At 44.7% G+C, this 25,449-nt stretch overlaps 1 protein-coding gene across 11 annotated transcripts in view; it reads left to right on the top strand.

The window, feature by feature from the left end:
* SPECC1 (sperm antigen with calponin homology and coiled-coil domains 1) overlaps positions 1-25,449 on the top strand; it is a 307,237-nt gene that overhangs the window by 211,335 nt on the left and 70,453 nt on the right. For 10 of the 11 annotated variants that reach the window (XR_013177470.1, XM_077163993.1, XM_077163991.1 and 7 more), the window contains 7 exons: positions 426-633; positions 2,775-2,848; positions 3,209-3,387; positions 17,343-17,488; positions 18,562-18,662; positions 20,134-20,215; positions 22,886-23,042. Coding sequence is in view for 10 of the 11 variants with exons in the window: in XM_077163993.1 (XP_077020108.1) it covers positions 426-633; positions 2,775-2,848; positions 3,209-3,387; positions 17,343-17,488; positions 18,562-18,662; positions 20,134-20,215; positions 22,886-23,042 (947 nt within the window). In the remaining variant the exon portion in view is untranslated. Of the gene's footprint in view, positions 1-425; positions 634-2,774; positions 2,849-3,208; positions 3,388-7,508; positions 8,931-17,342; positions 17,489-18,561; positions 18,663-20,133; positions 20,216-22,885; positions 23,043-25,449 lie in introns of those variants that run through there. The other variant, XM_077163998.1, reaches the window with a different exon arrangement.

Here is a 25,449-nt window from a genome sequence, read left to right as displayed (position 1 = left end):
TTCCTCTTTAAGAAGCGCTGTCCAGGTGCTAGCGCGGACAGGTGTTTTGCAATCAGAGCTGCGGGCAGACAGTGTTAGGGACGTGGTTAGCAGCTTGCCGGCAGGGGGCGCTGCTCCCTAGCAGATGACAGCGAGGGCAGCTGGTCAGGCCGCAGGCCCAGCTTCCCAGGCCGCAGGCTGCTGGAGCAAAGCCCCTTCTTCCACGTGGAGGAAGAGGAGGTTTGACGAGCCCGTGGCTCCCTCCTGTGTGTAGGAGGGGCACAGAATCGGCTACTGCGGTCAGTTACATGCATCATGTTTCTCTGACTGTTCTGAAGCCAGCACGTGCCCGGAACCCCCTTTGCTGACTGTCCTGGAGCCCCTGCTAACGTCTGTGGGGAACACTGTTGTCAGACTGACTGGGGAGCCTTCCTTTTCTATTCTAGGTGGAAAAGGACTACTCCTATCTGAAGGAGATATGCGATCATCAAGCAGAACAGCTGAGCAGAACCAGCTTAAAGCTGCAAGAGAAAGCATCAGAGAGCGATGCAGAGATAAAAGACATGAAGGAAACCATATTCGAGTTGGAGGATCAGGTGGAGCAACATCGGGCCGTTAAGTTACATAATAATCAACTCATTAGTGAGCTGGAGAGTAAGTGACACCAAGTCCTGGGTTTATGAAAACACTTTTTTTTTTTGAGTGTCCTATATCCACACAGAAAGAATGGCACCTAATAAAGGCAGAGTAACAGATTCCTTAGACAAAATTGAAGAACAAGAGAAAAGGTTGTGAGAGTCACAGGATGTGACAGGTTGGCTGCTGTAGAAAAGAGCAGTTGCATTTGGGGCTGCATTGGGTATGTAGGCTGGGCTGTGGCCCTTGCCTCTAGATGACACCCCCAGTGTCAGCTGTGGGTGCCCATCGGGTCCCAGGGCTGGTCCCTAGAAGAAGCCACAGGGTGTTTGAGGTTGATTCAAGTGAATTGTTTGCTGCTGTCATCAAGCATTGAAAGCATGTTGTCATTTCAGTCTCATGGGTAGAAAGTCAGGTGGGCGAAGGTCAGACAGGCTTGGACAATGTGTGCTCTTGTCCACAGGAGAAAACAGTCCCAGCATGTCCCATTGATGGCAGGGTATCAAATAACTTATAGCTGTTGACCACTTAAGTTACTGAAGAGGCATCAGTATATTGTTATTTATGCACTCGGTGTTTGCTTTGAATAGGGAAAGAAATTTATGAAAGAGACTGGTCAAACATTGCCTGCTTTGTCGAAATAAGCCTTATCAAATGATCACTTAATGTGTTTGCTTTTGTAATAAAGTTAATGCATCAAGCTTTTAGTGTTGCTAGTCAACTATTTTAGTAGACTAAAAATAGCTTATCACCTGCTGAAAAGTTCCCCACCATGATTCTTCCACACCCTAGGTGATAGCTTTGCGTCTATGTGGACGCTGCCTGTTGCGCGCTTCAGCAACAAGGGTAGGCCTGACAACAGCAGGACTCTGGCTTCTGCATCAGCCTTTCAGCCTGTCCTCAACAGTCATGCTTCAGGGCACAACGTAAGAGCCTAGGTGCCATTATCAGTAGATATTTCCAGACACAGCACCGTGCTTGAGAAGGATGACGCCAAGGAAGAAGGGTCCTGTTTGTTCTATTAGGCTTTGTTTTAGTGACATCTTGCTGTTGAGAATTTGGTTGCATTGTCCCCAAATCCTGGGAAGCCAGCATATAATCTGCAGAGCAAATTTCAGGCATACTCCCTGTGATTCTATCATAATACCTCCAAGACTGAGTATAACATAGGCCATCCATCTTTTGAGACACTTTTAAATTTCTACTGGTGACAATAAGGTGTAATAAAGATGTCTTTTAGCTAGGAGACCTGGAGACACACAAATCCTGCCCTAGACAGTCATTCCTTCCCGTAAACTCCTTGGGATAAATGGACAGAAATGTAAAGGAAGTTAGGGAGGGTTTTCTTAATCTGCAGCGTCGACCCCAAAACAAATTCCCAGGCCCACCTGCTGGATTAGAACCTCTGGGGTGGGACCTGACCGTGTGGATATTTTTTAAGCTGCTCTGGGCAGTTTGATTCCTATCTTTGATGCGCAATGTCTGAATAAATAAACCATAAGGCAACATTGAAGAATTTTAATGAGGTAAATGGCATGCCCATATTTATTAGTGCTTATGGAGGACAATTTAGAGTTGGAGAACATTGGAGGCAGAGGGGCTGAAGACGCTCTCGATGAGGGAAGGGAGTCAGGTCATCAGTGAAGCTTTAAAGATAACCACAGGCCAGGCTCGTCTGCCCCTGGCGATCCTGATGCAGCAGGTGCAGCCTCTGGGGCTCTGCCAGTCATGCTCAGAAAAGCTTCCCAGTGACTCTGTGTCGGCCCTGAGCAGGCACCCCAGCTCCTCACTCTGGCCTGTCTGTCCCTGTGGTCATAACTGGTCACACCCTCCATTGTGTGACAGCTCTTGCCTCAAGCAAGAAAGGATGTTGGGGAGGGCAGGAGGAACTTGCAAGTGGCTGTTTAGCCCTTTCTCCATGGTGGCTTGTGGTGATGTGACATGTTAGAGGACCTGGTGTGGATAAGCACCACTTATTTTCCAAACCGTCCCAGTCTTGGGGGAACCTCCAGTTTTCACATTGCTAAAAATGGAAATTCATAGTAGAATCTATGAATTGGAAAGGCTGTTGCAGAATTCATGTCTCCTTCTTCAGGTAGCTTGCTTTCTCCCGAGAGTCTCCGAGCTCTTATAACTCCTTTCCACTTGCTTCTTTGTAGGTAATGTGACGAAGCTGGAGGAGCAGAAGTCAGACCTGGAAAGGCAGCTCAAGGCTTTGACAAAGCAGATAAAGGTGAAGTGGGGACTGTGCTGTACCCTCCCCATCTGCTCATCCCCATGCGAGGCTGAGGACCCTTTGAATGATACCCTGGCTTACTTTCTCCGGGTTGAGTTCCTCGTCACAGGCCCCCAAAACTGTAAACTAGTATTGGTAGGAAGAAAAAATCAAAGCAGTTGTCTGGCTTTTGGGTGGGGAGGCCCGCCATCTGCCTGCACAGCGTCGCCTGTGCCTTCCCTTGGCCACGGATGGTGGGTGTTGAGGGGGCATCTAGCTGACGCCTGCCGGGCCGGCCTTTCTTGGCGCTGGGCATGGGGTCTGCAAGCCCCTGCCCAGACCTGACGGCTGGGGGGTGGGGGCACTGCTTTTTTGCAGGAGGAGACCGAGGAGTGGCGGCGATTCCAGGCCGACCTGCAGACCGCTGTGGTGGTGGCCAATGACATCAAGTGCGAGGCCCAGCAGGAGCTGCGCACCGTGAAGCGAAGGCTGCTGGAGGAGGAGGAGAAGAGCGCCCGGCTGCAGAAGGAGCTGGGGGACAGGCAGGGCCACAGCAGGTGGGTCATGCAGGGCCTGGCTTCTCACTCGCTCGCCACGCTTGAGCCTGTGCCATGTGGCGACGTGATGCTTTTGTGTCTTTCTGCACCACGTTCTCTTGTTTCTCCTCGAGGATACCCCTGCCTCCTGCTAGGTATGGCCCAGCCAGGGCTTGGTCCGGGCCCTTAGCCGACTAGGTATGGCCCAGCCAGGGCTCGGTCCGGGCCGTTCCCTATCACCTGGTGATGAAAAAGTGCGGCAGGCTAGTGCTGGCCAAATGTCCTCCCAGGCTTCAAGACCAGAAGCATCCAGGAGGTGCTCCTTAAACGGTAGTGTTCATTAGGTCCTTCCTGTGCCGCAGGGAAGGCTGGAACGAACCTGAAGGGCAACTGCCAGCCAGTAAGGGACTCATGGATCAGCCCAGGAACGAGCTTTCCTAACCTTGAAAACAAGCAGCTTGATTTGAAAGGATGAGTGTGGGAAACACACTTCAGGCTGATGTGTGACTTTCTCTTCTGTTCTCGAGGAGAGAAATCCCACAACTTATTAACCCAGAAGGTCTACTTAATGGGAAGACTTACTAGGAAGTCATTCCCTAGGGGAGCTGAAGCTTGATTTTTAAAAAAGTTTTTAATTAAATAGTTTACAAGCAAGATTATAAGTGGTATTTAGGCTGCAACCAATACAGTGTTACCTTTCCCCAGTCAAGAATGAATGTCCTTAACTTTGAGGTCCTTGGAATATATTTTGAACTTTTGAACATCTCTTATATATGAAATATAGTCTTTCAAATCAGAATCAGTGGGTTCTCAATGTCAGTTTGTACACTTTGGCCTTTTGATGTGTTTTTCAGGATCAGAAGAGTCATTCATCACCTGAGATTCTGAGCCTTTGGCTCTAATGTAGTATCACGGCTGAGGAGCGAGTAGATCTCTTCTCAGAGTTTTGTTTTAATTCTCTTGCCAAACTCGCTCCAGTTAAGCCCATAGTCCTTTGTTGTAAGACTTGTATATAAAATAGCCTCAGAGAAGGAATAAGATAAGATGTGTGGCTAGTTCCACAATCAGTATTTCATAATCTTACCTACACCCTCTGACAACTGAAGGATGTGAATTTTAAGAAGATAGAAAAAAGAAAATGAGGCTAGATTTAACACTCATCCAGTTGAAATGTTCGTGAGGTCATTTTTGTTTGCTTTTGCGCCTGCTTCTGTTTATTTGTCTTGCTTCTATATTTTGTGTCTTTGGAAAAGAAACCAAGTTATAACTAACATTGTTTCACGTATGCGTTATCGTAAAGGTAAATGGCTAAAGACGGGTCCCGAGCTGACCTGGTGACCCTAAATAGGCTATTGAATAAGGTGCTGCATTTCTTAGGCAGAGTCTGAGACACAGGCCAGCCTCTACCACTTGACCCTGGCCTCTTAGAAAAGCTCTGCTCATTCCGACAGTTTAGGGCTGCATATGTCATATACTGTATCTTTAGACTTAGGATCACTTTCTTATACAGAATGTTCTCCTTCTGATTTTCCAGTGATTTGCAAACCTACCTCCCAAATCCAGCAGATTAATCCCTGATATACAAATCATTTCACAGATTCTAGTTTCTGATATGTATCTAGAATGAGGCTTGTTACTGAAAACTGCCAGGTGTCAGAGTGTCTCTTGCCTGTCATTGCATGTGGCAGGAATTAGACAGAGGGCGGCTTCTTGTTTGACGTTGTGCTCCTGGCAAGCTACCCCTTGCAAAGAGCTGATTCTGACAGTTGCCTGATGACTGTCAGCCGCTCTCTGAGAGTACCTGAGCTAGTGTTGATGGCAGCTCACACGCTCAGAGGTCCTCAAGCTGCCTAGATTTCTGTCTGGGCTGTGAGTTCTTGACTGAAACTTGATTTAACTGTTACAGTCACCCAATAAAAAATTCAACAGTCATTCTTGGTTCAGCCGCAGCCAAAGAACTTGCAGAAAATTCTCTCCTGAGGGCCTCCAGATGCAGCCGAGAGGAGGGGAGAGCGCTGGGAAGGCACCTCGTCGTGCCGTGGGAGAGATGGAGCCATATTCCAGTCGTGCGTGGGGGGCTGGTGAGCGCGTCATAGTTGTGTGGTTGGGCTGGACGTGGGCGAGCATGACAACGAGCGTATATTACCAGGAAAATAATAGCTAAAACAGAATGCAATATCATACTACTTCGTGTTTTAGATAATTCTCTAAATCAGATCATTAGCACTCTTCAGTCCTATTAGATTTTTCAAAGGCGTTTTTATTCCATTGTTAGGATACACAGGAGGGCACAGAAATAAGGTCCCCAACCCACCTTTGCCATGACTGGCAGCGCTCCCTTCCCAGCCTGCATCCTTCCCCTCAATGGCAGTTTTTCCAGGTCCCTTTATGTTCCACTGTGTGTAAGGTGGGATGGCTCCGTGGCCTCACTAATGGAGAGCTGGGAACCCCCACCAGTGCCCCCATCTTCCCAGCGCAGTCCTTTGAACCTTTTGGCCTAATGGTGTCCCCGATAGGCCAGGTCTTTTCGCTGGGCTGTTGGACCTGCTCTTTCTGGCCCTGAAATTTGAACAAGCCCATGGAGTTTCTATGCATCTCGAGGTGATCATTTCTATTGGACACCTATAAATTAATGTGCAAAAGAATAGTGAACAAATTTTTCAACTCTGACTTCAACATTAAAAAAAGAGAAAGAGAATTAAAGAAAAAAGAGAAAGAAATTAAAATGAAAACTTTCATTGAAATTGAAACATCCCATCTTTTTCCTGAAAACTTGAGTTCTGGGGCCTGGCAAACAGAGAGAGCTCACAAGTGGCTTGACCTCAGGATTCAGTGGGCCACACACGGCCTTTCTAATGGGAGATGTTGAGCAGGACACAACAGAGGCTCCCAACGACAGTAGCAGTGAAAGCCTTTCATGCTTATTTCTCTTCTGAAACTGTGAACCCCATTATTTTTAGGATGACTTGTTCAGTTCTTATGTTCACCACATGACACCAGTCAGCATCTATGGAACACATGCAGAAAAGAGATCGTTAAACACCTAACACTTGTGTGTAGCTAACCCAACCAGTTTCTAAAGTAAAACGTCTAAGACATGAAGTGTGTGTGGCGTGTGCCCCAGTGCCTGCGCTGTTCCTCTGATGCGAGCAGTGGGTTGCACGCCCCCGGTTGCCGGGAAGTGGCCCCTTTGTATGTGCACGTGTGTGCTGCGCGCTGACGTCACCGTGTGTGCCTCTGTGCGCTTGTGCTGTCGCTGGCTCTCATGTCCGCAGCCCCGGCGGGTGTCGTGGAGCTGACCCCGGAGGGGACAGTGAGGATGCGGGAAGGTGTCCCGGGCTGCACGGTGATGTTTTCCAGCTTCTTCACGGTGGATGCTTTGACACACATGCTCAGCCCTGGTGGAGGGGCTGGGTTCTCACAGGTGCTCCTCCGGGGCTTCTGAACAGGGCTCTGGTGGGTGCTTACCACCTGAGGGAGGTAGCACTCTATCTGGCCCTCCAGTAGAAACTGCTCCTCTCACATGCCCCTGGTCTGGCGAGCACGATCCTTTGGGTCTCCAGCACCTATTTTTTTCACAGTTACAAGGTGCATTTACAAGGTGCATGTATATGACACCAGGTATGTTGAGCCTGTAATTCTAAGGAGCTCTGTCTGCCTCTCTGCCCAGTCTTTAAAGATTTCCTTTGAAAGTGTGGGCATAGCATCGTTTTTGCCTTTAGGATTTTTTTTTCTGTGACAATAAAAGAACACTTTTTTTCCTACCTTGAAGGAAACACTGGCCATTCTCCCAATTACTAGAGAAAGCCCAGTTCTGTCTTCCACAATGCAGAGACCCCCAATTTTGTTCTTCTTGGAGTTCTTCCCTTGGCCAACATGTCGGTTGGGGAAGGGCTCACAGAGGAAACCTGGGACAAGCATTTTGAAATCTTTGGCAGCTTCTCTGTCTAAAGACCTTTGACTTCCAAAAAATAATAATAATTGGAACAATGGGAATAAAACCTGTTGGCCAGATTCCATATTGGAGCTATTAGCTTTTCCCTGCAGACAGCGTGAGCTGTTAAATTTTGCACTTGTAAACAGAGGTCACATACTTGGAGTAACTCCTTTACCAGCCTTTCCCCCCATTTCTATTTTCACAGCTCCATGGTCTCTGTCAGCTAGCCGAGCATTTGGTGGAACACAGCCAGCCCTTGCCCTGACTGGAAACGACAGCCATTTCCATGGGAAAGGGGGATAACTAGAGGACAGGTTCACGCTCTGTAGAGCCACGTGGTTTCCTCCCGCCCCCCCCCATTTCACGCACAGTCATAGTCCAGTCTCTTTGCCTTTTTTCTACCTTCCAGAAACGTCTCACTGCATGATCAAAGATGGGCCTTCCCCTCCCCTCCCCAAAGATTCAGCAGTCTTTTATTTGAAAGATAAAATGAAGTCCTGAAAGACAAAGAAACAGATAAAAAAAAAAAGTACAAGTCTTGTGAAAAAATGTTGGGAGAACGGTGGCATAAGAAATCCAGAGACGTGTGAATGTAACACATGCTTGTGTTTTCCCTCTTGGAGTTTATTTTTATGCTTCTTTTTGAGTATGATGATCTGAGAATCTTGAAATTAACACTACTTAAGGCACAATATGAAGCCATCCTTATGATGCCTTATTCATACAAAGTTAGAAAATTCTTCCTTTATCAAGTCTTAATTGAGCCTTCCCGAGCCGAGGTCTGACTTCATCATCTAATCTGAAAGAGAACCACTGCTAAGCTTCGATTCAGGTTCCAAAATCTCTGTTGGGCTAAAGGCGTATAGTAACAAATAGATATTTGGTTGATAATAAAGAATGTAGCTAAGGAATTAACACACACAGTGACAACGCCAATCAAAATCCGCCTGAAGACTAATAAACAACTACCACAAAAGCCTCATGGGTGAATCTCAACGACTTTAATACAGAAATGTGTGAGTCAGAGCAGTCTAGAATTCAAGGTGTGATTTTAACTTTTGGAAGTACAAATATCCGTCAAGATCCATATCCAACTTGGCAACTCCATCTCAAATCCACGAAGATCCACGTGAAGATCATGAATCTGCAGTTCTCCTGTGGGGAGTGAATGTACAGAACGTAGGAGTTCAGGTTGTTCGTGCATTATCCAAAGAATGAGACAGACACACAAGAGTTACTGCACGACAGAAGGAAATTAGAACAGGGATGTTCTTTAAACTCAGGAAGATGTTTTGGAAGCCAGAATCATTAGGAAAATTTATCTTGTCATGAGAAAGAAGAGATGTTGATGTCTTCTCTGTAAACATACTTACTGAAATTGTCCCTGTAGGATAGAAATTTATGTTCTGGGAGACCTTTATTTCCAATTGCGAATTCTTTGAGTGTTTTAAAATTAGTTTGCCGGGTGTTTTCAAATGTAAACAATAAGAAAAAATGTAACTTCTGTTTAATATGGACCTCTGTATCTGTACCCCATGTCTTGATCTGTCTTTTCGCTGGGTACTGTTGGATATTTTTATATGTGAGCATTTATGAAGTGCTAAATAAATGTGTCATTGTTTAGAAACGTCTCTTGTCTGATTTTTAATCACTGGCCTTGCTTCTGCAGGGCCTTTCTGTCATTTTGTTCAGTTTTTTTTCTTTTTAGTGAAACTACTTTCAGAGCTTTTATAATTTGACATAGAAACAAGCTGGACTTTAATACCTACTGCAGATAGGATGTTGATTTGGAATATGCATATAACTTTTAGAAGGTCTTATTAGAGTAAAAGGGCAAGGGGCAAAAAATACTAACTTCCCAAAAATTATTTTTAAAGCAAAATTCTAGCATATCAGAAGCTACAGACTATGGAATTTGAACTCTATATTTCTCTGGTTGAAATTTAAAACCAAATAGAGGGAGTTGCAGTGGTGGCTCAGTGGAAGAATTCTTGCCAGCTGTGCCGGAGACCTAGGTTTGATTCCCAGAGCCTGCTCGTGCCAGAAAAACAAAACAAAACAAAAAAACAAAACAAACAGATTGGTGACTTAATATATTGGGCTTTTTTCTTAATGAAGTAATACTTAGGTTAAGAGTTGTAGCATTTTACTCTTGGTCTCTCTTGTATGGGAGTGTCCAACCCCATGGGGCCTTGTGGCTGGGGATAGTGTTCAACTCAATTTTTGCAGATAGGATAGAGAAAAAAGGCCATCTCATTATTTAATACTCATTTCCCTGAGCATGGTTTTTATATGTTGATTAATACTTTGCATTTTCTTTTCTAAGAATTGGTAGTTGAGCACATTTCCATATTTTTTCATTGAACACCGATTGTTTTTCCCTGATCAATTTTTTTAAATCTTTTATTTATTTTTGAAATGACCAATAACATTTACATAGTCGAGAAGTAAAAATGTACTAAAAGGTATGTTTCCAGAAGTCTCCATCTCTCTTTTTAAAAATACTTTTAGTTCAAGATTTCCAAACAGTGTTTGGATATACACAGTGTGTATCCACCAAGCAGCAATTCCTTCTAGCCCCATCCCTGGGAGCCTCCAGTCTACTTTATGTCTCCATTAATTTGCTATTTCTAGACATTTCATGTTACGTGAAATCCTACAATATTCGTTTTAACATGTTTTGCTTAGTTCATTCAACATATTTTTTCGGGGTTCACCCGTGTTGTATCATGTTTCAGAACATTATTCCTTTTTACATCTGAACAGTGCTCTATTGTGTGTTTGTACCACATTTTGTTTATTCATTCGTCTGTTGGTGAACACTTGGGTTTTTTCTACCTTTTGGTTGTGATTAATGCTGCTACGAACATTGTTGTACAGGTATCTGTTAGAGTCCCTGTTTTCAGTTTCTTTGGTACATATCTAGAAATGGAATTGCTGGGTCATTTGATAAATCTATAACTCTTTGAGGAACCAGTATACTGCTTTCCACAGTTACTGCACCACTTTACATTCCCATCAACAATGAACAAAGGTTCCAGTGTCTCTGTGTCCTTTCCAACACTTGCTATTTTCTATTTAATTTTTTTGTTTGTTTTTAGTAATAGTCATTGTTGTGAATGTGAAGTAGTAGCTCAGTGTGGTTTTGATTTTGTGTTTCCCTAATGGCTAATGATGTTGAGCATCTTTTCATGTATTTACTGGTCATTTGTTTGTCTTCTTTGGAAAAATGTCTATTCAAGCCCTTTGCCCATTTTTTAATTAGGTTATTTGTCTTTTTGTTGTTGAGGTGAAAGATTTCTTTATATATTCTGGATATTAAGCCCTCATCAGATATATGATTTCCAAATATTTTCTCTCATTTTGTGTCTTGTCTTTCCACTTTCTTGATAATTGCCTTTGATGTCAAAAGCTTTTAATCATGATGAAGTTGAATTTATATATGAGTTTGTTGTTGTTGTTAATCATTTTTTGGTGGTATATCTCAGAACCCATTACCAAATTCCAGGTCTTGAAAATATGTGCCTGTTATTTTCTAAGAGCTTTATAGCTTTAGCTTTAATGTTTAGCTCTTTGATCCATTTTGAATTAATCATCGTGTATGGTGTGAGGCAGGGATCTAACTTCATTCTTTTGCATCTGTATGTCCAGTTTTCTCAACACCATTTGTTGAAGAGACTATTCTTTCCCCATTGCATGTACTTAGTATCCTTGTTGAAAATCAGTTCACCATAGATGCACAGGTCAGTATGTAGACTTTCAGTTCTGTTCAGATGGTGAATATGTCTGTCTTTATGCCAGTACAATACTGGTTTGATTGTGTAGCTTTGGGTCATACAATTTGAAATCAGGAAGTGTGAATCCTTCAACTTTGCAATTCTTTTTCAGAATTTTTCTGGCTTGCCATTCCGTGTAGATTTGTTGATAAGCTTTTTCATTTCTGCAAAAAAGGCTGCTGTGATTTTAATAGGTATTGTATTAAATTTATAGATTGCTTTAGGTAATATGATATCTTGTTTTCTAATTCATGAGGATGGGATGTCTTGCCACTTATTTGGGTCACCTTTAATTTCTTTCAACAATGTTTTCAGTATGCAAGTATTTTATATACTTGGTTAAATTTATTCCTCAACATTATATTCTTTTAGATTGTATTGTAAATTGAGTTATTTTCTTAATTTCTTCTTTGGATTGTTCTTTGCTGATGTATATACGTTTTGTTTTGATTTGTATTTCTGTAATGGCTAATGATTTAAACACCTTTTCATGTACTTATCAGCCATTTATATATCTTCTGCAACTCTCTATAAGTTATCTTTTCACTTTCTTGATAATATTCTTTGGTACATAACTTTTTAATTTTGATGAAGTCAAGTTTGTAGTTAACAATTTTTAATCAGTATTTTATTAGGGATTGTGTGTTTATCTTGGTATGTTATGAGTCTTTTGACTTCATCATCCCTTAGCCTATGGAAATTTTTAAGTGTTATATAATTTGATCTTGTTAGTCTACTTCTAGGTTTTCTGTTTTTGTTTGTTTTATTATGTACTCAAGGCAGCTACTATCATTAATATATTATCTATTGTCATAAATTCACAAATGTCTGTTCTCTCATGAGTACAGTTTTTCTCTTCATTTTATTTTATAAAATATATGCATCCTAGGATCAGTGTCACAGATTCTGCCCAGATTCTCTTGCTCCACTTGGCAACTCCAGAGATACAGAAGCTCAAGTAGAATACGGGGTATGGTTCCTAGGAGAGGAAATGCCTATGTCAGTGTCTTTCTTTGGTGGAACTGTTGCACAGGAAACTGCTTCCCGGGTCTCCTTTTGGGGTACGTGGTTAGCTGTTTCTGGCCTCATGGCCATGGCCCTCCTGTCGAAGAGCCCCTCCCTGGCCTCCCCCAGACCATCCTCTTCTGGGGAGACCTGCCCCCTCCACTGCCATGCGCCTTGCTGCCCAGGGCCTTCCAGCATGTGAGACGTGAGCCCACGTTTCCCCAGTCCCCATTTTTTAGAAATAAGCCCTTGGTATTTTCTTTCCTTTCTTCTCCCACTTTCTCTTTATATAGCAGATGTTCTTCAGTGTCTAAGACAATGTGTATGTACCCTTCTCTAGTTTCCACTGCAGGTCCAGGAATTTTTATTTTGTTATTTTTTATGAGATTTGGGGTTTGAGATGCTTGTGTTTGAATTGCCATCTTACCTGCTTTTTGTTCTTCAGGTGAAAGTCACGTAATGTAAAATTACCCATTTTTAAAGTAGCAGTTATGGATAACATTGCTACCCTGTTTGTTTTGATTGTCATATATTTTCTATTTTCTAAAATGGTTTTATTGACAATTAGTCACACACCATAAATCCATGCAAAGTCTGCAGTCAGTGGGCTCACAGTACATTTATATTCTCACTTTAAAATTTGGAAGTGAAATTGAGAAATGCTAACACCTGAGAGGGAGAGAGGCTATTTTCTATTTGTCTCACAGAAGAGTGACATACTTCTTATTCTTTCACACAAAATAAATCTAAATAAGTATTTTGAGAAAATTACCTTCCGGTAAGAGAACAGAAGAAACAGAGACAAGGAGGCTGGAGCATGAAAGGACCAGAACTTGAGACTGCCAGATCTATAGCCCAAAAGCTAGATGGGGAGAGAGGGGACTCAGGAATCAGCCTCTATGAGCCTGGTAAGGACCCAGAGCGAGGCTTCCTTCATTTCTTCAGGAAAGAGCCCCTGACCTTTAAGCACGTGGTCCTCTTTGGGGCATCAGTCAGCCGGCAGTGAGGTAGCAGTGACGGAGTACAGCGCCTGACCCAACTCGGTTAACCTACTACTGCTTTACCAATCATTACGTACTCAAGCGCACAAGTGCTTAGACCAGGCTAGGCAGCTGAAGCAGTCACGGATGAATGAAATGCCCTAGAAAAGTAACAACACTTACAATATGTATTCAATAGCCCACAAGGGAAAACCATGAACTAGAGAAATTCACATTTTAATAAGAAAAAATAACTGCAGACATCCATGCATGTACGTGTTTAAAGCATACGGTAAGATATGTTGCATAGGCCAGCATTCAGTGGGAGGTGGCGGGCACCGTTGCTGGGGTGGGAGATGCTGCCCACGCGGCCGCCTGCTGTGCATTCACGCATGGCTGTGTCTCCCACGACACTCGTTCTCGGGTAGGGTGGCCATTTCAGAAAGGTGGATTCTTGCATAAAAATAAACATCGGAGGCATTTTTTTTAAACTTTTTATTAATTAAAAAAATTAACAAACAAAACATTTAGAAATCATTCCATTCTACATATATAATCAGTAATTCTTAATATCATTGCATAGTTGCATATTCATCATTTCTTAGTACATTTGCATCGATTTAGAAAAAGAAGTAAAAAGACAACAGAAAAAGAAATAAAATGATAATAGAGGAAAAAAAACTATACGTACCATACCCCTTACCCCTCGCTTTCATTTACCACTATTTCAAACTGAATTTATTTTAACATTTGTTCCCCCTATTATTTATTTTTATTCCATATGTTCTACTCTTCTGTTGATATAGTAGCTAAAAGGAGCATCAGACATAAGGTTTTCACATTCACAGAGTCTCATTGTGAAAGCTATATCATTGTTCAATCATCATCAAGAAACATGGCTACTGGAACACAGCACTACATTTTCAGGCAATTCCCTCCAGCCTCTCCACTACATCTTGAACAACAAGGTGATATCTACTTAATGTGTAAGAATAACCTCCAGGATAACCTCTCGACTCTGGAATCTCTCAGCCATTGACACTTTGCCTCATTTTACTCTTCCCCCTTTTGGTCGAGAAGGTTCTCTCAGTCTCTTAATGTTAATTCTCAGCTCATTCTAGGGTTTTTCTCAGTCCTTTGATGCTGAGTCTCAGCTCATTCCAGGATCTTTGTCCCAGGTTGCCAGGAAGGTCCACACCCCTGGGAGTCATGTCCCACGCAGAGAGGGGGAGGGTGGTGAGACTGGAGAGAGAGGCCACATCTGAGCAACAAAAGAGGCTCTCTTGGGGGTGACTCTTAGACCTAGATTTTAAGTAGACTTGACCTATCTTTTGTGGGGTTAAGTTCATCGGAGGCATTTTTGTTAAATGTAGTTACAATAAGTTTTTAATAGAAACCCCACCCACATTAGTTCTCCTTTGGAGCCCTGCGTACCTCGGAACACGGGTGCATCATTTGAGAAAGGCCTGGCCAGACAGCAAGACTTCACCACTTATAGACTTTGCGACCTTTGTCAAGCTTTTCATCTGCATTTGGAGATGATATAACTTACGAGGCTTCTGTAGGAAGTTAAATTAGATAGTGTTTGAAGACACAGAGCAGGTGCCTGGCATTGACTTGATAAAATTCGTACTTTGTTTTCCTGGGTATTTTAAACATGGCCCTCAGATCCAGGCCAGCTGTCTCATTTGGGGTGCACCTGAAGGAACAGCCCTCTGGGAAATGCAGTGGGGGAATCTGATGTCAGACCTACTGAAAGGTTGCGTGTTTGTGTGTGGTTGTATCTACCAAACCATGTAAACTGTGCTTTCAGGGTGCTGCAAGGGGTTTTTCAAGGCTCCTTTGACTTTGTGTATGATTTTTATCTTACAGGTTGACCATAGAACTTACCATCTGCACAAAAGGAAATAGCTAACCTTGAACAAATGTTTTACAGATCATGGTATCTTGCAGTTTTCTCTTTATTTAATGGATTTAAGGCATGCCTGATTGTGTGCTTAAATATTTCTTAATATCTGTTATGGAGTACAGAGTTCTTTTTTCTTCCCTGGAACACAGGGAAACATTTTCATTTTATCTCATTTATTGCTAGGGCTCTTGCTGGTTGCTCCCAAATAATTCTAAGACAGGCTGGTAAGGAATTTCCTGCCTATTTGTGATTAAATTACTAATAAAACCAGTAGCATTCTTCCTAACTGTTTTCTCTGGTTATTCAATTGAGGCTTTGTTTTACAATCCACCCCCCAACCCCATCACTGTTATATAATATGATGGATGTTGCTCCAGTAGCTTCTTAATCTACTTAAACAGTTTGCAGAATATTCTCATACCAACTCTTGTTCGAGTCGAGCAGACTGGTTATGTGAAATATTGTCTTTGGATATCCAAAGGCAGGAGTACTGGAAATAGATTCAGGGGCTTTGCTGTTTTCTTATGGAGTCTAAATGAGGCTTCCTGTTTGTCATTTGATGTTATGAATCACAGAGAAACTTAGGTATTGAAGGGCATACTCAGCCAAATGTAGAATTCTGTTTTATTTATATTGAATTATTGAGGAATGAAATTAAAATGAATTTTTAAAAATGGTCTTCCTTGGAGGCTCTGCCTGAGTTTCTGTAATGCCCTGTTGATCATTTAGATGGCCTGAAAAAGAAAAGTGGCCCAGTTTGGTTGTTGATGACCTTTCTGAGAATGACTGGGACGGAAATAGATTTCTTTTTCTGCTTGTACCTAACCTGATTTCTTTTTCTTTCTGCATACTTACCACCTTGACTTCATAGCATGTAAACACAAAGGGGAAAATCCAAACACTGGCCACCTTCAGTTTATGAAAGGCCTCGGATGTTTTCTCATAAGAAGTCTTTAGTTTATTGTTTTTTGTTGTTATTTTCACACTACTAGGGTGCTGTAGAGGCTGGAGTGTAGGGCAATTGGAATTTAAGTGTTTTCAGTTGTGTTTTCTCTAAACTTTTTCTACTTGTGTTGATTACAGAGCAAGGAAGAAAGTGTAGAAAATTAAGGACAAGTAAATTCAATCACAGAAGCTTATGAGTAGCAAGATTAATTTCACAGAGATCAGTAAATAAATATTTTAAACTTCCCCTGACCTTATTAAAGTATACTGCCAGAAATATTCCATTTGAGCCATTCTCATGAATTAGTCATCTCCTTGCAAAACAGCTGTGGCAATTTAATACATATATATGTTTTGAAAAGGGCAGTGGTTTAGAAATGAGGAGATTGAGCGTTCTTGTCTTGGCTCATTTACAGGGAGATTAAATGACATGCTTAAGTCCCCAAGATGAGGAAGCCAGGCATGGAGGACTGAACGAGATGGTTTATCCTTAAGAGACTTTTCTACAAGTCCGCCCTGGAATTTAGAAACCCCAGCGAGAGCGTACCATGAAGTCTGGGTGGGCATAGAAGCTGCCACGTGTCAATGGCAGCGTTGTCTTCCAGAACTGCTCCCGTTCTTACTTCTGGGCCCTCAACAGTCTTGAGTCGGGGTTCCTTCGGGTAGAATGGCAGGCACTCTGACCTGTTGAAGGAAGTCTTAAGTGGCCTGCAGAAGTGTTGGGAGGCTGAAGAAATGGACTCCAGGGTGAATTTCCAGAGACAGCTCCCACGACCACTGCTCACGGTCGGGAGCTGCAGCCCACACGGGAGCCCTCCGCACCCCATGAAGCCCACTGCAGCTGGCAGCTGCAGAGCTTCTCGTCCCTGCTACACTCTGTATTAGCAGGGGGTTACCCCGTGCCCTCTCTCTCTTCCCCCAAATCCAGGCCTTGCACAGGGGTTTCTGATCCGTGACACCTAAATCTGAAATTCAAGACCAGAGTGGTCTTGAGATTTCATTTTCCCACCTCTGCACGCTCATGAGGGTTGACGTTCATGTTGACAGGGCAGGCCCTTGTGTCCGCCATACAAGTGTTTAGTAGGCTAAATATTTCTAATTAACAAATCTCTGTGGTTTCTTTTACTGTCAGCAGAGCAGATCCATATATAAATAATTTATATTTAGAGGTAATACCAAAACAATTTACTTAAACAAATGCTATTTCTGACCATTCCCAAGGAAATATCTTTGTTATAAATGGAGAACAGTACCTTTCGTACATCCTAAACTTACAAGACTGCTCCGGAAAACAGGATTTTAAATTTAGGGTCCTCCCTCCAGATTTATGTATTTGTTCTCCATGGGTTCCATTTCCACCTGTTTCTTTTTCCAATGAGATTCCCCATAGCCTTTTCACCCCGATTTGCTCTTTTTCCGTGCAGACCTGGGAATGAAGAGCCAGACGCCCCCGAGGCGGCTGCTCCCAGCCGGTGGCCTGGCATCTACGCAGACAGGACATCCCCAGCACCTCCCGAGCCTGCAGCCACGGTGAAGTCACTCATCAGGTCATTTGACTTGGGACACCCAGGTATTCAATCATTTCATCTCATAAAATTCCCATCTGAACCTTGGCTCGACAACAGCCAACCCATCCACTGTACACTGGCCCCAAGATGGATGCAAACCAAAGAGCTCATTCTAGATCAGGCCACGTGCAGCCAGTGTCTGCAGAAGCCTGGCCAAGGCTTGAGGGAGACAGTGGAGATACTGGCATTGATCATGCCGATGAGTCTCTTCGTTCCCTCCAGTTCCTGCCTTGCTTCCTTCCTGTCTTGCCTCCTGTATCCATTCAATTTGCTTTCTTCCCATCCCATGAGATCCAGGAGGAGCAGCCTGAGTTTTCCTCTCCTGTGAAATGGGGTGGTGAATCAGTGCATCTGGTTTCCCCATAGGCATCTCTGCCCATCATCGTCTTGCAGTGTGCTTTTAGGTTGTTTTCCCTACCTGCTGTCACATGTGACCCCATGCTGATCTTGGTACATTTACTGAAACTGACTGGCTAACTCAGGGTTCCTATAAAAACCGTCTTATCTACGCATGTGAGCAAAATGCCTGTCTGTGCTTTATACGTCCACACACGTAGGTGCATTGAACAGAAGAAGCAGAATGTGCATTTAAGCACAATAACAGCATCTTTCTTCCGTTGACGGCCACAGTGTGCCCGTTGTCTTGAAGTAACAGCAGTTCTGGAAGGGCGCTGGCCGGCCCTGCTAAATGGTACACAGCCACAGCACAGGTGCTAGATGAGGGCGAGGCTGGGTTGACAGGTGCACAAGCCCAGCAGGTTCATTCAGCCTGTGAAGACAGAAAACGAATGACCGATCTGGTCTGTGCTGGAACTCGCCTGCTCTCTACTGCCTTATTACATACACACTTTCTTCGTCCTTGGGTGTCCTGCGTCTAAGACCCACCCCCGATTCAGCCGACCCCTCCATCTCTCACACCCTAGCTCACACACCAGAGGAGAAGAGTGTATACGTTCTCCTCAGTATAACGCGATGCTTTTCTAGTCACCCCCAAAAGTACCCACACCTCAAGAGCTGTTGTTTGCTGTTTTGAACTGGAATGGCATCTCTATCACCCCGTTTCTGTTCTTGGCAGGTGGAACTGGACAGAATATTTCTGTCCCTAAGACCCCCAGAAGCCCCCTAAGTGCCATACCAGTGAGAACCACTCCAGCCGCGGCCGTATCTCCAATGCAGGTACTGGGAGCGCCCTCCCCGTGCGGGTGGGGCAGCGTGCGACCTTGCTGTGACCCATGCAACCAAAGGGGACGCAAAAGCAGCTGGTTTATGCTGTAAGGTGCATTATTGTTAATAAAACTAAAATAAGGATAAGGATGAAACTTTGGCACAAAATTACACCTTTGATACCCAATGAGGGCCCAGGAGTGGCACTGTAAAATTCATGCAGTCGGTTTCTAATGCCCTTGCTTTGTTTCCCATAAGATGACCCTGTCAGAGTTTTCCATTAAAGGAAGAGTTTTACTAGAAATAGACATCGACTAGATTGTTTTCTCAAAGAACTTTTAAAAAATGCTCCCAAAGAGAGAATATTTACAATTCATCAAGCCTTCGAGTTCACTGAATGCAGCCTCCGTCCCCTCTGCCATCTTCTGCAGGTTTTTTTTTTTAACATGGGCAGGCACCGGGAATCGAACCCGGGTCCTCTGGCATGGCAGGAAAGCGTCCTTGCCTGCTGAGCCATCGTGGCTCGCCCTCTTCTGAAGGTTTTAGGACCGATGCTCCTGAGCATTTTCCAAGAACAGGGCTTTTGATGTAACTGATGACTTTCAGCTATTGCTTCTGCTGAATTAATATTGACGCTATTACAGATACTATTTTGGGAATCCTTCGTAGCTATTGTGTGCAGTCTTTACATCTCTTTAATTTTTTGCCAGTAAGAAGTCAAACTAATGGTCAGTCTTACAGGCCATTAGAATTGTCTTTCATTTTATGTGTAAAAGCATATAAAACAGTTACTCTGTGATAATCATCAAATTTATTTACTAAAACTAAAGCAAAATATGCCTTGAATTCCCCTAATTTTTATTGAGCTCTAAACACTATTTTGCTGGTAAATGTTAAATGTTTAGCATCTTCCTCTTTGGTGAGACAAAAAAAAAGTTTGTGGTGTTTGCCAATTCATGTGATGTAAATACTCCCCCATGGCCAGTTTCCTGCTACTAATGTGACATCAGTGAATGTGGAGTTGGGAAGGGGTGTGTATTATGTAGCATTTCTACATTACAGATGAAATAAGCACAAATGACTCTAATAGTAAAATAATTAGGAAGCAATGCATTGTTCTGGTTAATTTTATGTGTCAACTTAGTGAGGTCTTGGTGCCCATTTGTTTGGTCTAATACTGGTCTAGATGCGGCTGTGGAGGTATTTTGTAGATACTGTTCGCATCTGCAATCAGTTGACTTGAAATAAAGGAGACAACTCTAAATAACATGGGTGGATTGAAGGCCTTAAAAGCAAAAGCTGAGGTTTCCTGGAAAAGAATAAATTCTGCCTCAAGACTCCATCCATTCCTATCCACATTCGAACCCCTGTGCTGTCCCTGCTCCCCGCGTGCTCCCCACGTGCTGTGTTCCCACCTCTGTGCCGGGAGTGCCCACTCCCCATGTGCCCTGAGCTCACTGCGCTGTCCCTTCTGATTTCCTAGAGGCATTCCGCCGCCAGCAGCCTTCGGAGAGCCGGCAAAGCTGCAGCTCCACACCTGGACCTCCCAGATCTTCCCCTCGCAGGTAAGTCACCTGAAGTGTCACGTTCTCCCCCTCCTTTCTCCTCTGCAGGACTCCTGGCGCAGAAGCCCAGGGGGCCTGTTGCTCTGTGCAGGGGCGGCGGCTCCTGGTCGTGCTCGGCTGGGAAAGGCGTGTGCTCCTTCAGCCCCTTCTCGGCAGCTACTTTAAGGAGAAATGCCGAACTTTGCTTCCTCTTTTTAAAATAAACCTCAGGAGAATGGCTTTTAACCTTTAAAAATACAACCATTTTAAGAAAAAAGCTATCCAATTCCAAGTGGCCACTGCTTCCACATCTCCTAAAACAATTTGCCTCTCTTAAAAGAGCTTTGCCTTGGAATGTGACCCCCTCCCTCTTGTTACATCATGTGTTTTTTGTGCTAGATTTGTCTTTTCATTTTTTTGTTTGTGTGTTTTTTAATTCAAACCCCGATAGCACAGTGGTAAGCAGCAGCGCTCCCTGTATCATGCTTCCAGTTGGGCAGGTCCCAGAGAGAGGGCCGCCGGGGGACAGAGACCCCTTGAGCCTGGGCTGGTCCCCTCACCTGCATGCTGGGGACACCCTGAGGCTGAGTCAGCCCCTCCAGGTGCCCCCTGCCACCTGCTGGGGGCCAGCCCTGCCGAGGCTGCCCACCTGCTCTTACCCACCACCCTTGGCCCCAGTTCAAGGGCCTTAGAAGTACGTCCACACCACCCCCCTGTGCCTGCCACAGGGAACCAAGAGAGCAAAGAAGAGGCCAAATGGACCACCTCCTGGACCGGGGGGACAGCTAGAAAGCCACAAATCTAGTGCTTAGATGGCATAAGTAGAAGTACTTTGTTTCTAAGTATAAAGCAAAATTTCCATAACATGGTTGGAATAAAAATAAACTCAAACCCGACTTCTTTTAAATCACAGCCAAACACAGCCAGATTTATTCTTAACAATTGTTATTTCTGTGACATCAGCGTTCCCTTCCACTGTAAGGTCTCTTTGGCCTAACTACACTGTTTTCGTTCTCCTCTGAATCTTGTTTGCTTTGTTCGTGGAATTACGGGATTTCAGAACTAAACGCTGCCATTGAGGGCTTAGTCCATTTCCTCCATTTTACATGTGGAGATGCAAGCTCCTAACGGAGTGACTTATCCAAGACCACACTGACGTGGACAGACCGGAGACCAGGGCAGAACTTACTCCGGCCCTTTCCACTCGACCGTGTTGCCTCTGTGCAGTGAGGCGGGTGCTTGCTCGACTGGCAGCTTCATAAGGCAGCGAAACGAGTTTATATCGGACTTTGAGTCACAATAATGACTTCCAGTGAGGAGGCAACGAGGCCACAGGGCATCGCTGTCACAGGCCAGGTGGATGAGAAAAAGCAGAGAAGGGATAAATGGATACAGAGGAATAAGAGGGTGTGGGGCCCAGCAGGCCCATGAGGAGGTGGGGGGTCCACAACTGGGCACCAGCCCTGACCCATGAGCTTGTTTGGGTGTAACCTCAGCGTGACTTGGCGGCTGCACAGTGCTGTGTGCACACGTGAGCTTCTGAGCGTGCTATTTGTGTGCTCCTCTCTCGGTCCCACCAGCTCCAGAGCTGCCTTTTGTGTATCACAACCATTCTTGTAATTGACAAGATAAATCACCAAGTGGAGACCACGGGGTCTTGGCCCTGAAGGAAATAGCTCACTGCCCTGCCCGGCACCTGTCTGCCCAGCTGATCCTATTTGCTGTAATAAAAAAGGATTATACCGAGAAAATTGCTTGCTCTCAGGCTAGCCTGAGCCCTCCCGAAGCTACAGATGCAGGAATTAATGGGCTGCACTTGTTGTTTTCTTTCGTGATGTAAACACTGTTTTCCCTCTGCTCTTTAGAGCTAATTAGCCTCACTCCCAACTCTATTCCCCACAATTGATGGCTATTAGCTGTAGAAATATTGTTTTCCTCCCTGGCTATTTCTGGCGTGGCGGGAGGAGACGGTGGGTTCCACCTCGTCTGCGGCGTGTGGCATCTCGCAAGTCGCTTAGCTCCAGGCTCCGAGGTCAGTATAAACCAGGCCGTTTCCAGACTACCTCCCCACCCCCCGCTCTGTACTTTTGGGACCCTTTAAGAAACCTCGCCTGGAGGAGTCGGCCTCTTTCGTGACCAGTTTCAATGCAGCCTAACCTCATAGGCAGAAGGGGCCTTAAAAGAACCATCTTTCCTTACTTTTCAGTGAGCCACCAGGTGATCGCAGTGGTTTTTTCCCTGTAAAGTCGTTATCGCACTTGGCTCCTATCTCTTCGCTGCCTCCTTGTGAGCTGGTAGTCACGTCAGACACCTTCCCGCCAGTTCTCTGTCCAATGCCCCTCTGTGGAAACAGAACGCTTCCCCGGGGGCCATGTGGTCACACGGGGCTGCGCCCGAGAGGCGCCTGTGCCGGTCCAGCTGTGGTCACCATGTTCACGAACTCATATCCTTCATGGTTATTTAGCAAGGGGCTCCCTTAGCACCCGGCCCTGGAAATGAGGTACCCAGTGCGGCCTGGATAAGCCTCTGGAAAGCACCTGGTGCCTAATTCACATTATGGCTTAATCCAGACCCCATAAAGGCCAACAGTTGTGAGGCCTGCTCGATTGTCAGTCAACTGCCAATCGAACGTGACGACGATGGGATCAGGCTTCTCTTCGGGAATAAGCGGGTGTGTTCTTGCCCACACAGATCTTCTGAAGGGCAGAGCCGACGGCCTGAAGCCAGACCCTTACCTCCGGAAGAGCCCCTCGCTCGAGTCCCTGAGCAGACCCCCTTCCCTGGGCTTCGGGAACACGCGGCTGCTGAGCTCTTCCACCGGGGGCTTGAGAGCTCACAGCAAACTCAGGTACGTGAGGAATCCCAACAGACAGCGGGCTGCGCTTCCTCAGTCTCCCTTCTGCCTTGTCCTCCGTGGTCCATTTACAAACACCTCCCAAATGAAAATGGTTAGGACACGGCACCTGCTTTCACGGAGCCTGGAAGGATGATCCTGGGCCCCAGTACCGTGCAAAGCGGAAGAAAGGGCCATAGAGGGGAAATAGGGGCACTGTACTTGGGGTTGGACCCAGAAGGCTGTGGAAGGGTGGGCGTTCCTGCCAGGGGCTCTGACGCGGTCACCACAGGCAGACAGTGAGCCGACTGGATGAGATGTGGGGCTCCGAGAGGGCGGGGCCCTGGCAGGTGTGTAGGGATAGGCTAGCCCTCCATTCTTGTTGGGCAGATGGATGGTGGTTAGGCTGTTACAGCTGCAGAGGCTGACTGGAGCCTCATGTGGGTCACCTTAAATGCCAGGGTAAGAAGTAGCAGGGAACTCCTTAGGTTTTTGTGTGTGCCTCAAGGAGGATTAGTCAGAACACAGTGACATATCAGAAGGATCAGAGAGGCATGGGGACAGCAGTGCTTAAGGAGGGCTTTAGCAGAAGTGTGTAGGGTTGCATGGTAGGGGGAGAGGGCAGAAATGGGGCTGGGGGTGGTCACCAAGAGCCGGTCACCCTTGCCGCCTCCTCCCTTCCATTTCTCTGGTCGCCCAGGCCACTGCCACCCTCTTCCTGTCCCCTGCTCTCTCTCTGGTCTCACCCCTGCTTCTGTGTGGGTTTAGTCTTCTAGTGTACTGAGCACGTCCTGCTGCAGACTCTCTCAGAAAGCTCCCATGGCTCCGTTACCCACCCTCAGTTCCCGACTCCTTACCTGGTCTTCTGGGGGCTCCTCAGTCAGTCTCACCCCAGATCACCTGGTGGAACATCTCAGCCCTTCACTCCACCTAAACCGGCTCTACCCCCGTCCTCCAAATATAACACGAGCATTCCTGTTGCTTCCAAAGTTTGAGCCTGAGTTGTCTTTGCTTTGTCCTTTCACACTTCTAAATACTACTTCTCCTTCAAGGTCAAACCTGCCATGAGGTTTTAGCTAAAACCACCCCAGGGAAAAATCATGTCCTCTTCTCTGACTTTGTCTTTACACTTATGTGGGAGTTTAGTTCATGCACTGCTTTGCCACCTTTGCTAACGGATGGGTCATAGGCTTGCCTTTGTCCCTCTCTAGGCTATAATTTAGTGGACTGTAAATACTTCGTCTTACATTTTGGGATCTTTCTCAGCCTCTTGCATTGTGCTGCATGCACAGCACATCACTCAAGGAACCATTTATGAATGGGGAGATAGATGAATATACAAAATTGGCTACATTAGGAGTAAATAAATACGTAACTACCAGTATAGGTATTAAAAAAGGACTTATGGGGTGGGCCATGGTGGCTCAGTGGCAGAATTCTTGCCTGCCATGCCGGAGACCCGGATTCAATTCCCAATACCTGCCCATGCCAAAAAAAAAAAAAAAAACGAACTTATGAAAGTCAGAACTATTCTTGTTATCCCTTTGGGTATAGCCTGCACTCAGGTCCAAAGAGATGAAGTCACGTCTGTCCGAGGTTTCACTTAAAGCCCCAGATGTAAAGCCCAGTCCTGTTTATGTGTAAGAGATTCAACCAAAACAAGCTTTACGGATCAGAATTGTGCTGTTCTGAAATTGCTCTTTCCTTTATGCCAGAAATGCATGCAGATGTGTACGGAAAGGCCATGCATGTAGTAATGCGCCATCTCATACTCTTCACAGCGAGTGACTTAGTGAGATTTATCTCACATTTATGTCCATGTCATTACAATAAGCCAGTGACAGGATATAAATTACTTGCTTTGAAAGTCCTTTCCCTTTTCTTTTTGAGGCCTATGGGAAGATTCATGTCTAGGTAAATTTGTATTTTAAAGAAAAATCTTTGGTGAATGTCTTGGTATCCTTTTATAAAGAAACTCTTTTCCAGACCTTCATTTCACTCTTGTCTGATTTGTGAAGCACAGGAATTCAGTTCTCAGGAGGAGAGAAGGCCACATGTCATAAGCACAGAGTCGCCACACCTGTTAGCACCTCTAGCCACAAAGACGCCTGGGCTTGCACTTATAAATCTGCCAAATATGAGGAAAGACTGTCATCAAGTTATATGACAAAAGCTAAATTCAAGTGTGGACTGTTTTTATTAAATTCTTTCTACCTTAATTCAGGTGGCTAAAGTATCAGATCATCCTATTCCTCTTTTAAAAACCATTTTAAAATATTTTTATTAATATTGGATATAAAAGACTAATAATAAAATATACGGAAGGTATAAAGAGCAACAATTCAGCAGACCCCTGCCTGGAAATTCATCTCCCAGTTTAAGAAAAAAAGACTATTTTATTACTTTTGTTTGTATTGCAATT

Source organism: Tamandua tetradactyla, chromosome 6 (genome assembly GCF_023851605.1).
Source record: "Tamandua tetradactyla isolate mTamTet1 chromosome 6, mTamTet1.pri, whole genome shotgun sequence".
In the NCBI taxonomy this organism is placed as follows: Eukaryota; Metazoa; Chordata; class Mammalia; order Pilosa; family Myrmecophagidae; genus Tamandua; species Tamandua tetradactyla.
Note: the sequence above shows the minus strand (reverse complement) of the source record. Positions and strands in the feature narration are given on the sequence as shown.